The sequence below is a fragment of the Crocuta crocuta genome, unplaced genomic scaffold (assembly GCF_008692635.1).
Source record: "Crocuta crocuta isolate KB4526 unplaced genomic scaffold, BGI_CrCroc_1.0 scaffold216, whole genome shotgun sequence".
NCBI classification, from domain to species: Eukaryota; Metazoa; Chordata; class Mammalia; order Carnivora; family Hyaenidae; genus Crocuta; species Crocuta crocuta.
The window spans coordinates 736,189-753,362 of NW_027531504.1; the positions used below are offsets into that span (position 1 = coordinate 736,189).

Here is a 17,174-nt window from a genome sequence, read left to right on the forward strand (position 1 = left end):
AGGTTGCTGGGGGCCCACCTACAGGTCACAATGTATTTAGCTCCTAGGACAAAAGACCGAAAAGAAGAAATGGGGGGAGGCCAGGGAGTAAACAGTAATGGTGAGGTGACTTACTTACCCTTCACTCCCTTAACTGAAACTTTCTCTAGAACATCAGGAAGAGTGAAAGGAAGCACTGAAAAGATGATGCACTCCTGCAAGTGTTTCTCAACTTCTAGATTTTGATGGTCTCCGTCAGTTTGAATGGATGCCATCAGCAAACTCTAAATCTGTAACTGCTCTGTTGTCTGCAGTAGCTCTCTGTCACTAGGACTAGCTGTTTTGGCAGGAGCTCTGGTACATTTGGCCTGGAGGCCGTGCCAGAGACAAATAAAGGTCAGGCCTGAGTTTCATGGCACCCATCTCCCAGCCTTTTGTCCTCAGTTCTGTCTGTGCACACAACCCCAAACACATAAATGAATATTGTGTGATCTCATCACAAGTGCTTCAAACTTATTGTACCATCTACTGAATACAATTTCCCTTCCATTGAGAAAACTATGTCTGAGTTTATGAAGTCTTTTGGGAATTCAAATGGGAAAAAGGGTTAAGCACCACTGGTGTTAAGCAGGATTGTGCGAAGTAAACAACCCTGCTTTGCTTAGAAAAATCTATTAGATCAAGAGAAGAGTGACTTTTCAAGAGAAAGATGGATTTTCAAGATATGAGTGTGGTATACAGAACTATGTCTTTTTATTCTGGAAAAAAGAAAGCATTACAGCCTACTATTTTAAACTGCAACAATGGCTTTTGCTAATTCTCCAGCTTGCTTTTTTATAAAGTACGGTGACCAAGCACAGACAATCATGAGCAAAATGCTGACTTCAAATAAAATTTTGTATGCCATTTTTAATTAAGCAATCCGTGCAGACACGTTTTTTTTTTTCTTCAACATCAGGAGGAAAGAAAACAACCACACTTGGGTGCTGGTGGAAAAACAGAAATGCTTTCTCATTGCAACCAGATTTCAAAGCATGGAGTGTAGGGAGGCAGGGCCCAGGGCCTTAGTATTCCTCAGGGTTGCTTGATTGCAAGTCTCGCAAATATGAATCAATTATGTTAGGAGGTACGCCTTGCAAGAGGAGCCTGCAGAAGGAAAGGCCACCTAAAGAGGACAAAAAAAGGAAAAGGCCAAGTCAAAACCGTCTACATGAAAAATTACTGAAATACTACTTCCTGACTAGCTGCCTAGAAATGTAACTAATTATGTTCCAGTTACAAAGATTCATTCAGTCCTACCTGGAAATCTTCTGCCTTTAGTACACGTAGAATTTAAAGCAATTGGCATCTCGAGGGAAAAGCAAGTTCCCCGCAGGTCCATAGCAGTTTCTTGTTCCCTGCTATTATTTGATCTTAGTTTAAATTCCTAACTGGTTTTGGAAAGGATCTATTGCTCTTTTGGGTTTGGGGATTCTTCAATGATTTAAGACTTCTGGCTGAACGGCAGAGTAGATGCAGACCATGTTATGAATCAGTGGGAAGAACTGTTTCCTGTTCATTAATGTTCCTTTTAATTTAGCACAAAGAATTCCAACTCAAGCACTTTGGAGAAGAAAAAAGGGACCATTCCTTTAACTTTGGCTATTTATACACTGTCAAAAGTGCAAAAATTGGAAAGATCTTGTTAAAAATAGTAAAACCCCGTCCAATGCCTTCTGACGGTGAAACAACTACTACTATTTCAAACTTACCTTCCATGTGTCTGAATTATATTTACAAAATAAAAGTACCCCTCACGAGAGAACCCATGAAACTATAAAAATTCATGGTCCTTTAAGGAAGTGCTTCATTACTTGCTAATAAACTCACGTCCAGGCAAAAACAGCATGCCATTTGAACATTCTTAAAACTTCTTTAATGCAAATTTGGGAAAGTCATTCTCCTTTTTTTAAAAAAAAAAATTCAAGTCACATATTGGTAGAAATGATGCCATTTATATACATGTCCATTCCTTGATGCAAAGCGTTCAGAATGCTTGGGTATCATTTTTATCAACATTAAATGCGTTTATTCATGCTCTATTTCATTCAACAACTTGCTTCATGTTAACAGGAGATCGTTGTGATGAATAAGTACTAGCTGTTAATTTTAAGATACTTAAATACAAATTAAAACTACAAAGTTAGAGATTTTAAATAGTCTATTTTCATTGGATTACAGAATGAAAATCATGCCATACTCCACAGGCTTTGTATGGCTTATGACAGTCATAAGCTTCATATGCCAAAACCATATGAAAGCTTACCTTAGATGATAATATACATTCAAAAATCCTTACTGTGCTACAACTAAGGGAAAGAGAGAGAAAGAAAGAGAGAGAGAAGTTGTAAGCATTAATAAAGTGCTAAAACCAAAGTTGAGTACTTGTTGGATGAAATTATAGTCATGATTATGATGAGGTGATTTCATTAATCCTTAGTCATGTGAAAGACGTAGGAAAATAGAAGCATATGGAGTGAAGGCCAGGGATCCAGTCACTTCAAAGAATAATTAATATGTAAAATATTTATTAATATGCACAACAGCTTTGCCTGATCAGGTGGCAAAGCCAATTTGATTGAACAGTGAATATTTATGGTAAGAGCTTCCAAACCATTAGCTTAAAAAAAAAAAAACCTACAACATATATATATTGTGTTTTTCAACAAAAGAAAAACAGAGACAAGAGACAAAGCATTAGTATACATATATATATGTTGAAATTCTAAAAGGCAAAATTATCAAGTAGATATAAATACTAAACTAGCATATTCTATAATATTGTATTCTGAACTGATTATATATGACTGATCTAAATAAACACAAGGCCTAAACAAACTTAGGGTAGAAAGCTACTCTATGTATAATCTATAAAACTTTAAAGAGAGAGCCTTAATTCTGTCATTTTTGCAAGCTGACATTATGTCTGGGAATTGTAAACTCAGGCATAGATTTATATCACTAGAGTTTACATCAGGTTGCTTACCCAGTCCCAAAGAACTTCTTAATTCATTATTCCAAATGGGGGTGAATTATACTTGTAGAATAGGACTCATTTATCATTTAATACATTTAGTAATAGGACCTGAAATTTTCTTTCAAGTTCATAAATATATGAAATAATTTTAGTCCCATGAAAATATCCAAAATGTCCAACAGATAGATGAGTCACAGATATTCTACTGGTAAATTTTTCATTCAAAATCTTAAATATAAAAGTTTCCAAATATTGGATCCAAATATTCCAAATATTTTATTTGTATCCTCATTCCATCAAAAATGCCCAGAATATTTTTTCTACAACTTAGCAACTTAAAAATGCTCAGCCTTCTAGATTTTAACATGAATCTAAGGAAACTACAGCAGAAATTATCTCAAAGGAAGATCATATTTCTCTACATTTGAAAAATGAAGATATTAAAGATATGTCATTGATTCCCAAGTTTTGATAATCTGATGTCTCCAATGAGCTCATCTTCAAATATAGTTCTTTGGCTTTTTTTAGGGACGTGTGGTATGGTACTTAGTTTTCTGACAAGACATAGCGCCTACATTAATTAATATCCTTGAATAATTTGGCCTTCATGTTCATGGCATAAACACTGTATGCCATGAGCTGCTAAGAGATACAATGAAAAGCAAATGAGAAAGTCAAGCTTTACATGCAAAGTGCGATTTCATGTAAGAGGAATGGAACAGAAAGTAGAAATATCCAGTGGGATATGAACTTTTAAAACCTGTTGCTGCCCCTCCAGGAAGATTGGTTGTCCAGGGGTATCTACTCCTTGATATATCACTGTAGGATTAGAATATTTGTACCAGTATTTATTTATTCTTAAGTTGACATTCTTACCTTTTTGTTTTTTTTCACAGCTTAACTTGATTCAAGTCACCTATTATCAGATAACAATCTGATGACAAACAATCTTGGCTTTACTCTTAGGACTAAAAATTTTCACCAATATATCACAGTTGATTCCTTATTATGAACTCATGTACTAGAATACATTCTTTATATCATTAAATTTAATTACTATACAATTTTCTATATAATTACTATAAATGATACATCATCTATATGTATAGTATTATTTGCTTCTATAGAAGATCCCAAATGTTGAATCATTTATGAAATAATCATTTTACACCTTTAGCAACATTCTTTTATTTTCAAAACATGCAGAAGTAGTACTGTTTTTTTGTTGTTTTTTGTTGGATATTGAGACATAAGTACCAGCAATACTTTTGTAAAGCTAGGAGTTGAGAAACCAGATATATTTGCAACTCTTAACTTAGTCTGCATTTATAACTAATAAACAGATAAAATAATGCTTAAATTTGTAGACACTTTCTCAATAGTCACATTTGACACTTTCTAAGAATATTATTTTATATTTGAGAGAAAAAATCAAACAATTTATACTTATTCAGTTATCAATCTACTATACTGTATTTGAGAATGGAAAGAAATCATAAAAAGAATACTGTTTTTTTTAAGTTACGAAAGAAAATTTTTTAAAGTAGTATCTTTACTATATTTATACTAGGTTTAGGACTAAAACCTCTTTTTTTTTTTACATTAGTACCTTAAGTATTTACTGTGGTTTGTTTTTCTAAAAGAGATATTTACAAGTTATCTTTTTGACTTTTGGATCATAATTTCTTCATTACAGAGAGGTAAAAAAAATAAAGATTTTGGTTATCACAGGAAAGCAATATAACATAATAAGAAAAAGAGAAAAGACATTAGGATCATGTCACCCATTATCTTATAACAGTGACTCTGACAGATGTAGTTTTCATGGTATCCCAAAGTACCATTTGATTGTCAAGAAAAAACTTCAGTATAATAATTATACTCAATTACTATAAAAATTGATTAAGATGACAGGTTGTTCTGAAACTATTCTACCACATAAATCCTCATATGTTTTCTTGGTTTACGTTAGTTGCAACATTTCTAAACACTAGTATAAATGAAATGCATACCTATAAATGAAAACTTCCTAATGAGATTTTAAAAGCAACGATTATAATATGATAATATGGATATGCTATATTCTCTATGTGCAATATTAAACGCTAAATTAACAAACTCACTCATATATATATTAGAAGTTTCCCAATATAGTTAGCTAATTAAAAATAGTATAAATTCCTTAATTGCAGATTCATTAGATGAGCTTTTGTACTAGGCTTTTTAAATTATACCATGAAAGTCCTATTCCCTTGACTTTACTCAGTCTCACCATGCTGCACACATACTAGCATTCCACTGAAATTAAAATTTGTGTCATTAATGAGAACTACAAGAGGTGAGACTAAGTTTATTTAAATAAATCAGAGTGAATGCAGAATGTAATAATGTCTTCTCTCCCACAATTCTCTCTCCCCTTCCTCTGCCACCCCTGAACACTTTAGCAAACAATTTGGATTTTGTAGTAAGGACAATAATTAAATGACTTTCTTTCATTTTAGTTAATACACAAGATCTTTGATGTCATACCTTTCACCTCCAGTTTGCATTCGATCTCCACTGTCCCAAGGTCATTGACAGCTTTGCAGCAGTAAATGCCTCCATCATAGGGGCTGGGCTTGCGAATCTCCAGAGTACAGACCCCTTGGTTGCTGAACATCCTGTATCTTGGGTCATCCACAATAGCAACTTTGTTTTTCATCCAGGTTATTTTGGGCTGAAGTTAAGATTGAAGAAAATAGGTCAAAATATATCGGTATTTAGCATAATAAATGATAGACCATTAAAGCCAGTGACCAAATTTTAAAGCATGGCTTAGAAAGAAAGTACATCTGAGAAGAATCCACATCTACTTGAGCACTGTTTCTCTCAAATTAAATTCTACGTAGTACTTGGCAAGAAAGCAAATGGGCAGGTCTAAAGCAAGCCAGACTTGCTCAAAGGACAGATCTGGGGCTCTCTTCCCAAGCGGATTCAGACGCATTCCAATTTGATCTACACATTCCTGAGGTCAACTCATCCTGGAGAGTGTATGTTGCTGGGCATTTTTCAGAGAATCCTCATAAGATGTCACAACCATCTGATTTTCCCCACTACCTTTTCCTGACATTCTTTTCTAATTCTGCTTATGCCTCCTCACCATTTCATCTCTCCTCAAACAGCTCTCTATTCATCATCCGGTGGAATCGGTCCACTTCAGATAATGCAAGATCAGTAACGACCAGTCATCTAGGAAGCTGACTCTATTCTCCTTGGCCTCTGAATTACATTTGATTAGCCTTGACTCCCCTCCCTTTCCATATTGTCTTCTCCCTTTGTAAATGTACACTCCCCATAGTCTCTCTTCTGCATCTTATATGCTTTTGCCTTGCTCAGACCCTAGAGACTTTCTGTTCTGTCTCCTTCATACCATCATCTTCCTCCTTCCTTCTTCCTCCTTTCAAATAGGAGCATTCACTGAGGCTTATGCCTAGGACTTTGGCTTTTTGCTTACTAGTCTCAATGATATTCCTTTCCTCGATGAATTTCCTTTCCTCGATGATATTCCTTTCTAGAGTTTCAGCTCCAAGAGGTGGAATATAGCACCCTCATGCTCAGGACTTCCAAACAATGAGTCACAGCTCTGGCCTTTCTCCTAAGCCCGGGTGACACTTTATTCTCCCTCCTGGTTATTCCTGCTTATACTGACATCACCTCCAACTAAACATGAATTCAGGATCTTCTTCTCATCCTCAGTGTACGTTCTCCCTTGACTCTTCTATTCCTGCTCATGGTATATGCAGGAAAAATACCACTTTGCAATGCTTCCAAATTCTAGGGCACTTTTCCCACAGGGAAAAAATATTGTTATGGGCAACATTCATTAATTCATTGCTTTTTTTCAAATGCCAACAAGAAATCTTAAAACCTTTCTAAATCTCTTCAGTCGGATATGATTTTTTCCTTCTTAGGACTCTGTAGCCTTAGCACAGCACATTTTATATTCTGCCTTGAATTACAGTTTCATCATTATTTGCTTTAATCTATTTTAGAAAATTTGATGAGTCAATATTATCACTGGATTTTTCAGGTGAAACAATATTACTACCATCTCCTACCTCTCAGCATTTTTAGAAAAGTGGATGTTTTGGTTTTTCCTTAATAGTCATCCTTTAGATAGTGAAGAAATATAAGCATTTAATAGTGGACCTAATTATCCACCAATACCACAATGCTGCACTCTCCTCCCTATCCCAGAAAAGGATGCAATAGCACAGTTTATATTATAATTTGCAATTATAATCTAACATTAAAAAAGGGAATTTGGGACTAATTCTTAAATTTAACTAATGTGATTAAAAAATGGTACCTTAGGGTTTCCTCTCACACTGCAGTTCAGGGTGGCATTGTAACCAGCCACAGCATAGGTGTTAACCAAAGGCTGAGTAAACATAGGTGCTTCCGTGAAATCGAAATCTTCATACACTGGATTTTTGTAGATTTTACCTTAAAACCAAGAATTAGACAAATACAAATTGGCCTGAGAATATATTATTCTTGGCATACTTTATTCATGGTTAAAACTCCCCTGACCTTAGGAAAACATGTAAAAAAACATGGGTGAACTACACACGACATTCATTCTGAAAGGTTCAAATGGATAATCACACCTGAGACAGAAAGCCAGTATGATCATCTGAGACTGAAAGAACTACTGATAAAAATTTGATATCTGAGTATTTTGATCAACAGTGTATTTTAATGTGAAAGCAATGAGCAATGAGGACTTTAAGGAGAGTGGCTTATTAGGAAATGACATTCCTATCTCTGTTAATTTAGCCATCCAGACGCACAGCCTAGAAGTTGGAATGAATTGAAGTTTATATTTTTAAAAAACACAGTATTAAAAATAAAACTAAGGGGCACCTGGGTGGCTCAGTCAGTTAAGTGTCTGACTCTTGATTTTGGCTCAGGTCATAATCTCAGTTTGTGAGATGGAGTCCAGCATTGGGCTCTGCGCTAACAGTATGGAGCCTGCCTGGGATGCTCTCTCTCCCTCTTCTCTGCCCACACCCTCTCAAAATAAATAAATAAACAGTTAAAAAATAAATACAAATAAAAATTTGTACTGGTAAAGAAAACATTTTACTCGAACATTTTTACCACAATTTAAAAATGTGTGTTTATTGATTTCAGAATTCCCTTTTACCACATCTCTACATCCAGTCTTCTTGAGAACATCTAGTAATTGAAAACCGAGGTTTCCATATGTCCAGTTGTGATATTGTTATTTATAATAAGAAATACATTAAAACCTTGGTTTGCAAGCAAATTTCCTTCCAGAAACATGCTTGTAATCCAAATCATTTTGTATATCAAAGCAGATTTCAAGAACCATTGGCTCGGTTGTGATAATGTGACATTTGGTCTCATGTACTACCTGTATTGCAAGACATCACTCGTTTATCACATTAAAATTTATACAGCCCCTCTGGAAAACAGTGTGGAGGTTCCTCAGGAAACTAACCATAGAACTCCCCNTAATAATAATAAAATAAATCAAAGTAGAAGTAAAAAAAAAATTTTTTTAGAACTGTTCATGTCTTGCAGAACACTCGCCAAACAAGTTATTTGCAATCCAAGGGTTTACTGTAAATATTTGATCTTCTAGCCCCATTTCTGTCACAGAGCTCCTAAAATCCTTGAAATTTCCTAAGTAAGGAAAGTTATAAAGGGGTCTTTTGTTAGTGGGTTCAAACTTTCAGTCCCATCCCCAGACCTTCTGGAAGGGGAGATCAGTTCAATTATAGTAGTGAAGACTCTATAAAAAAACAACAACAACAACCAGAGGAAACCCCTCACACCCCAAATACTGGAACTGAGTCCAGAACCCCCTTATATGAGTCCACTGCTAACTCACCATCCTTGGCAATCACAGCGCTCTCCTTAGTCATCGTTGCATCCTCACTGAGGCCACACATGTTCTCAGCAAAGACCCGGAAATAATATTCATTTCCTATGACCAGTTCAGTAATGGTGGCATTGGTTCGGTGATAATGCTCAATGACAGTGAACCATTCCTAAAAGAAAAAAAATTTTTTTTGAGAAAAATCATCTAAAAATACACAACTATTCCAACTGTTGATTAGAATAAATAGTGGGGATGTTTTATTAACTACTAGAAAAATAGCACTGATCTTTATATCGAGAGTAATAACAATGTACATTTAATTTGTTTAACATTTTATAATAGACTTATACTTGATTATGTATAATTTAATCTTTTTAAAAATGTTTAATTTTTTGAGAGGGAGGATGTGAATCAGGAAGGGGCAGAGAGAGAGGGAAACAGAGAATCCTAAGCAGTTTCCACACTGTCAGCACAGAGCTTGATGAGGGACCTTGAACTCACGAACCATGAGATCATGACCTGAGCTGATATCAAGAGTCAGATGTTTAACCGACTAAGCCACTTAGGCACCCCTATAGTTTAATCTTCATTTGCACATTAGATTCATATACCCTAGATATCAATTCCTACCTTTATATTTTCTTCATAAGTGTACAGTGTATGTCACCTATCTTTTGTATAACAATATCTAATTATAGAATTTTGGTGCAAATGGGGGTGCCTGGGTGGCTGAGTCAGTTAAGCACCCAGCTTAACCTCAGGTCATGATCTCCTGATTTGTGAGTTCGGCCCCAAATCCAAATCAGTCAAAAGCCTTCTTTGGATTCTCTGTCCCCCTCTCTCTGCCCCTCCTTCACTCTTTCTCTCTCTCAAGGATACATTTTAAAAGCATTAAAAAAAAGAATTTTAGTGCAAACATCTATTCTCTGGAAGAGATGATGATAAATCACTAGAGAAAAAGTAATATCACCTGATAAGTCTGCGAATATTATTAAAGTAGGTTCTTCCAAGTCTTTGCTCAGATATTATTTCCTCCCTAACTGTTCACCCAACCACCGTTCTGTGTGGGTCATAGTCTATCACCTTAACCTGGCTAAGTTTTCTTTACAGCACTTGCTACCTTAAATTACATTATATATTTACTGTTTTACTTGTTTACTGTATACCTCCTCCACTGAAATGAACACACCCTGCTGAGAAGAAAATACAGACTTCTCACCCCTGTATCTCCAGTGCCTATTATAATACCTGGCACATAGTAGGTACTATGCACAAAATAAATGTTTACTGACAACCCGAATGAATTAATGAATAAGAAGCTAGAACAAGTGATTTTCTTTTCAATTTTTCCTCACCATAACAAGAAATATAGTGGCCTCAAAGTTTATCTTACAACCAGTAGAGACCTACATTGCCCACATGTGTTTAGTACCACTAATTGAGAAAATACATTTTTAGATGTTTTTAAATTTTATTTTTATTTATTTTGAGAGAGAGAGAGCGTGCATGGGGAAGTGGCAGAGAGAAGGGGAGAGAGAGAGAATCCCAAGCATGATCTGCCCTATCAGAGCTAGACTCAGGATTGAACCCATGAGCCAAGAGATCATAACCTGGGCTGAAATCAAGATTTGGACACTTAATGAGCTACTCTGGTGCCCTGAGAAAATACAGTTTCTGATAAAAAGTTCATAAAGGAAAAAGATTTTTAGAATTTTAAGGGGCCATCATTATCTCTGTATTTTAGATTTTTTTTTAAATGTTTTATTTATTTCTAGGAGAGAGAGAGAGAGAAAGACAGCGTGAGCAGGGGAAGGTCAGAGAGAGAGGGAGTCACAGACTGAAACAGGCTCCAGACTCTGAGCTGGCAGTCAGCACAGAGCCCGATGCGGGGCTCGAACCCATGAACCGCGAGATCATGACCTAAGCGAAAGTCGGACGCCCAACCGACTAAGCCACCTAGGCGCCCCTAGATATATTTTTTAAGTAGGCTCCACGCCTAGAGCAAAGCCCAACACAGGTGGCAGATCTTACATCCTTGCGTTCAAGACCTGAGCTGAGATCAACTGTTGGACCCTTAACCGACTGAGCCTCCTAGGTGCCCCATATTTTGAATATTTTTAGGACACCAGACAAATATAGTTATGCCTGCCTTTATTCCCAGAGCACTTTATTCCAAAATGTATTCCAACACTGTTTTGTCATTTGGCTTTATGATGTCTTTCTCCTTGCCTAGATTGTGAATGCTCCTTTTTATTTCTTTTTTCTGATTCAGCAGTTAGAACAGTGCTCAACACATAGTAAATGAATAAATCAATGTGTTGGTATACATAATGAAAAAAATGTCTATGAAGTTATGGATGACAATAGGAATTTAAGTGAAGATTATCACCTGTAGCCACAGTGATGTGTGGTGATCTGGAATTACACTGGGCAGAGGGAGTATCTTTTGATCTACAGGTCTGTCCCTGCTGAAATGCAACAGAAACACAGGGGTGCAGGGGTTGGGGATCAGCCTCTGTCACCAGGTGGAACTCAGTCAGCAGTGGGAAAGTCCAGTTTCACCTGGACTTGACTGGCTATGTAAGAAGACAAATTCTGGCTATCTAAAAAGACAAGTTCTTACTGACATCTACTAGTGTGAATGCCTAAAGACTTCCTGTCAATATCATTATGATATTTCACTCTTCCTATGAGAATGAAGAGTGGCTGGATGCCATTGTATGTCCAAATATTCATTTATTAATTTATTCACATACAGGTAGGGGAGTAGTACGATGTAGTAGATGGATTCTGATGCAGAAACACCTAGACTTTAACATTTAAAATCTGGTGATCTTGAGCAAGTCATTTATCCTTTCTGAGCCTTAGTTTCTTCATCTATTAAATATAGGTAATAATAATTTGTACTCCGACTGGGTTGTCTCTTGAACACACTAAGCTCCTTCCCTCTTCAGGAACTTTGCACATGCTGTTCTCTTTAGAATCTTTCTTTTCTAACTGGTCTCTTTCTATACATGTTATGCAACATTTATTTTACAAGGAGAAAGAGTTGCATGGATGTAAATCTGAGTCAGAATCCAGAGTGACTAAATATTTTTTGAACAAATGAAATTATTGAATTCTATTAAGCATATGCCAGCTGCTTTATATAATTTTAGCCTCATGATAATCAAGCAAAGTAATATTCATGTCCTTAAGAGGACCTCATACCCTCCGCCCCTTTACTTCTGATGAAATGTGATTTTGCTGTTGCTGAACCAGAGAAAGCTAGACCTTACCATGCTCTTCTTATCAGCCTTCTGGATTGTGTACCCTGTGATGGCTGCATTTCCATCATCCTTTGGTGGTATCCACGATAGAGCAACATTCTCTCCCCAGACATCCTCAATCTTCACCAGTTGAGGTGGACCTGGACGATCTAGAAGATGAATTCATGGCATCATTGTGAGGTCATTTTCCCTCCCAGCATATGCAGTGGTCTCCCACCTTAAACAGAGGTTTTGCTTTCTGAGGTTCTGTTACCCCGGGCAGCTGAGATCCGGAAGCAGATGCTCCTCCTGATACAGTGTCCAAAAGTCAGTGGTAACCTAACGCTACATCACAATGCCTGTATCATTCACCTCACTTCATGTCATCATCTAGGGATTTTATCATCTCACATCATCATCAGAAGAAGGGTGAGGACAGTACAGTGAGATATTTTGTGAGAGAGACATTAACTTTTATTACAGTACCTGGTTATCCTTGGTCTGTTTTATTGTTAGTTGTTAATCTCTTACTGTGCCTACTTTATAAATTGAACTTTATTATCATAGGTATGTATGTATAGGACAAAACAGCATACATAGGGCTTGGTACTACCCACAGTTTCAGATGTCTGGGAACGTGTCTGCATTGATAAATGGAGCTGCTATACTTCATTGCAGGAGGATATTTTTAAATGCCCTTCCTTCCCTACATTTCTACCTACATTTCTTTCACCATTCTTAAACCTGAGGGTATGCCCTCCAGCTAAGCTTATCTAGAATCTCTTGACTTTTATCTTCACAGAAAGACAAAGATTTTGAAAGGAAAATTTAAATGAAACTTCTTCAAACCTCATCAACCTTCCCTCTAATCGCAGGCTACTGGCAATGAATCACAAGGCTAGGTTACCTAATGGGAAATGTAAGCTGACCCTGGGCTCCAAATCTTAGAGCGCATCTGGGCCCAGCAGACCTGGAGTTTGGAGCAAGGAATGGGGGCCACAGCCTGTGAGTGGGTTCCTCTGTTGTACCCAAAAGGTGCCTTTAACAGGCATGAAGAAAACTTGTTTTATCTCTCTGCCAACGTTAAATTTGAAACTAATAAAATAACTAGACGTTACTATTTATTGAACACTTTGAGTGTGCAAGCAATGTCCTGGACACTTAGAACTACCTGTTAAAGTAATTACATGGCAAAGTAGAAAAGAAAAGTCCTTCTATGTGTTTCAGATGGCAGGTGCTCTTCCAGACCTGGGGACTTCCATTAGAATGGGGGATTCCATGGGGGTTCCCAATAGAATGGAGCCCAGCCAGGTACGAGGGTACAGGGAAGCCTCAACACTCCCCTCAACAAAACAAAAATCAAGAAGGGTTAGCCAGTAGGAAGAGAGTACTTAGCTTAAAGGGTACGAACTTTCAACCAACAGGAAGTTGCTCTTTTAGTGAGAAAGCTCCTCATTTCAGCAAATTTGCTGAAATATAATAATAAAAATGACGGGACTGGAAACAAGGCTTCTCTAGCTATGTTCTTAAATGTATTTATTTGCATTGCAAAAATTACAGAACAGTACAAATGAGAGGGGTTCATCTGTGAGAGATCTTCCCTCTATTCCCGTAACTCTGGACAGCGGTAAGAAGTACACTTTATTTATTTATTTATCTATCTATCTATCTATCTATCTATTTATTTATTTGGACAGGAGAGTGAGTATCTAGCCTTGTAGGGTCAACCAATTTAGTGTTTAACTATTTAAGTACATCTTCCTTACATTTGATAAAAACTCTTCACTCTCCATTAAAACTGTATTTAGTAGAAAATTTTAGGTGCCATGGGGAACATGTTAAACTATGGTTAAAATCTGCTATGTTTTTTATGCAGGAATTCAAAACAGGAAATAGTTTCATCATCAAGGAGTTAAGAAACAGAATAAGAGAGAACTGGATTATAAAGCAGTACAGATGGTTTGCACTAAAAAGTACATATATTAATTTTCTTTAACATATATGCCCAAGTCTCCAATGATTAGTCTTTCTAGTAAGAGAAAAAGTATTTTGAAATACTCCCAAATCTTACTAATGTATCTTTTAGTTTCAATTCTAAAAAAATAATTTTATGGAAAGCCAGTCCAGCAAAAATTCTTACTCTTGCCTTCATGACAAGGGCATTTAGTACAAATATTGCTTTGATAGAACATTCTTCCAAACCTACCAACAATCTGGATATCGATTGTAGCCGTTTCCACGAATTTTTCCACTTTGACTTGCAGATCGTATTTCCCAGAGTGGCTCCTCTCTGCTTTTCTGATAAATATGATTGTATCAGTCTCAGAGTTGCGAATGTTTATTTGATTCTTATCAATTTCTGCACCATCTTTCTTCCAAGTTAATTCTGGCCTTGGTTTTCCCTAAAAAGGAAGACGGGAAAAAGTAGAGGGGGAGGGAAAACAGATTGTCTCAAGATTTTTTTCAGCATTACAAAACATGACAGTTGCTGACCCCATTCTAGGCAAGGTTGGAGACGACCGTCTGGTGGTTGGCAACTATGGCAGAAACGGTAATACTTGCATTGCCTATTGACTGCATTCTGTGTGCAAGGCACTACATTAGGTACATGAGGTTTACTATTTCCTTTAATCTTCACATCAGGATAATAAATGTCATTATCCTCATTTTTTGGATAAAGGAATTAAGTGACTTGCTCAAGGTCTTGAGGCTTAAGTAAGGGCTGGAACCAGGTCTTACAGCTGCGTCTCTAGCTCCAAAGCCTGTATAACACAGCACAATGGTTAAGAACGTGGATTCTGGGGCCCAGGAATCTGTATTTGGATGCTGACACTACCCCTTAATAGCTGTGTGACCTTGGGCAAGTTACTTAAACTCTCTTTCCCTCAACTTTCCAATCTATAAAATGAGAACAACGACTACCTATCTCACATGATGGTTATAAACATTGAAGTTCTTTTTATTATTTTTTAAATTTCTTTTTTAATGTTTATTTATTTTTGAGAGAGAGAGACACAGTGCGAACAGGGGAGAGGCAGAGGAAGGGAGAAACAAAATCTGAAGCAGGCTCCAGGCTCTGAGCTGTCAGCACAGAGCCCAATATGAGGCTTGAACTCATGAACTGTGAGATCATGACCTGAGCCAAAGTTGGATGCTTAACTGACTGAGCCACCCATGTGCCCCAAGACTGAAATTCTTAAAGCTTCTGCACACTACATATGTGCTTTAGTATTATCTAAATGTACGTGATATTATTTCACAGCATCATACCACTCATTTCAGACTTGTCTATGATTCTCTCCCTGCTCTTTCTGACTGCTGAAACTATTCTTTACCAGCAGGCTTTGAGGGATTCATTAAAGGACACATGTTTCAGTTTATATTACAAAGGAACTTCCTAGGATTTCCAAAGACCCAGGCTCACCCTGCAGACAGGAACTAAAGATTAATTGAGTCAGGTAAGGCATAGCCTTCCTCTGGGTTCCTAACATGGCTTGTTGATAGGTTATGATAAGGAATGTGAGAGACCCACATCAAACCCCTGCCTACAGAGCTCGAAGAGTAATCGGGGTGCTTCGACTTGCACATGGGAAGTAGAGAACAGCAGTGTTAAAGATAAGAAAAAACAGTTCCAGGTCTCATTTCTGTAAATGTATTTACAGAATTTGCTTTAGCTATTGTGGGGGGTGGGGGGAACCAAGAGTTTTCTGATAACATATGCAGTGAAAAAAAAAAAAGCACTGGAGTAAGCGTCCACAGACAGACCCTGCTCCTGGTAGTGCCATTTACTTGTATGGCCTTGGGTAAGTCACTTAACTTCTCTGACCATCAGTTTCTTCTCTTGTCAAGTAGCGGTAAGGAAGTCTGCCTTCCTGCCTCACCAGGAGTTTCTTAGGATCAAATGAGATGTTCATGAGAACTCTCATGGTTCTGCAAACAGATAAACATGGCACAATAGTCTCTCCGTCCTCTCCCTGGCAGCTGAGCAGCCCCTGGGATGCCACACCTGTGAAGTCCCCATTCTCATGGTCTTTCCTACCCCCAGACACAGTGTCAGAAGCTGGACACACAGACTCCCAAGATGTGGGAACTGGGATTAGTGCGAGAAGTTGACATGGTGCAAAACTGGAGATTCTGCACCCCAGATTCAGCAGCCCCAGACCAGCCTGTATGCCTGCCTAGTGCCAACTCCTGGTTTTATCTGAGGCTGTGTGGGGAGAGAAGTGGGGGGAACCTTGCCAAGCCACCTCTTTCCTCCCCTGCCCTGTTTACACTCATGTCTTCCTTGGCTTTTGTTCTGATTTCACACACTTTATGTAGAAGGTAATCACCTCTTCAAGCTGCAGGCCTTGGGTGCAATGAGGGCTGGCATTGGCTGTCCTTTAGCTCGTTTGTCATGGGAGGCTGGGTCTGAATGAGCGGTGTGTGTATGTTCAAATGTGTGCAGAGACCTAAATTCTAATTCCATACTGTCTGATGTAATAGACACAAGGCTATTTAAACTAAAACAAATTAAAATTAAGGAAAATTAAAAATTAATCTTCCCAGTTGCACTAGCTCCAAGTTTCACATTTCAAGTGTTCAATGGCCGTATTTGGCTGGTGGCTACCATATTGGACATTGAACCTATAAAACATTTCCACCACCACAGAATGTTCTATTGAATAGTGCTGTCTAGGGGCCTAAAAGGAATCAGACAAGTAATAGAGTGGTGGTACAGTGTGTGTGTGTGTGAGTGTGTGTGTGTGTGTGTGTGTATGAGACCAAACTGCTTATTATAGGTGAGGCATGGGAAGTAAGCACATGTTGTTTTCCTGAATATTACACTGAGAGCTTCACTTAAAATGAAGACCAGTTTTACAGATATACAGGGCCAGAAAGAATCTTCAAGCCTTTCTTGTTTTGGTATCTCCTTGGTGTTTTCTCTCTACCCCACTGGAGTCCCTGGCTTCAGACAAGTCCAAGTCTGAAGTCTCATTTGTCTCATGCAGAAAGAAAAATCTATCAGTTTGATAGATTTCTCAATAAGCATGAGATTGTT

The 17,174-nt window shown here is 37.4% G+C and overlaps 1 protein-coding gene across 1 annotated transcript in view; it reads right to left on the reverse strand.

Moving 5' to 3' along the window:
• Positions 1–868: 868 nt before the first annotated feature.
• The window catches only part of MYBPC1 (myosin binding protein C1), a 69,240-nt gene continuing 52,934 nt past the window's right edge, over positions 869–17,174 (reverse strand). The window contains exons 26-32 of the mRNA XM_077772182.1: positions 14,340–14,535; positions 12,164–12,303; positions 8,895–9,054; positions 7,344–7,480; positions 5,525–5,711; positions 3,756–3,814; positions 869–1,144 (exon numbers count right to left, since the gene is read on the reverse strand). Coding sequence (XP_077628308.1) covers positions 1,094–1,144; positions 3,756–3,814; positions 5,525–5,711; positions 7,344–7,480; positions 8,895–9,054; positions 12,164–12,303; positions 14,340–14,535 — 930 coding nt within the window. The 3' untranslated portion in view covers positions 869–1,093. The remainder of the gene's footprint in view (positions 1,145–3,755; positions 3,815–5,524; positions 5,712–7,343; positions 7,481–8,894; positions 9,055–12,163; positions 12,304–14,339; positions 14,536–17,174) is intronic.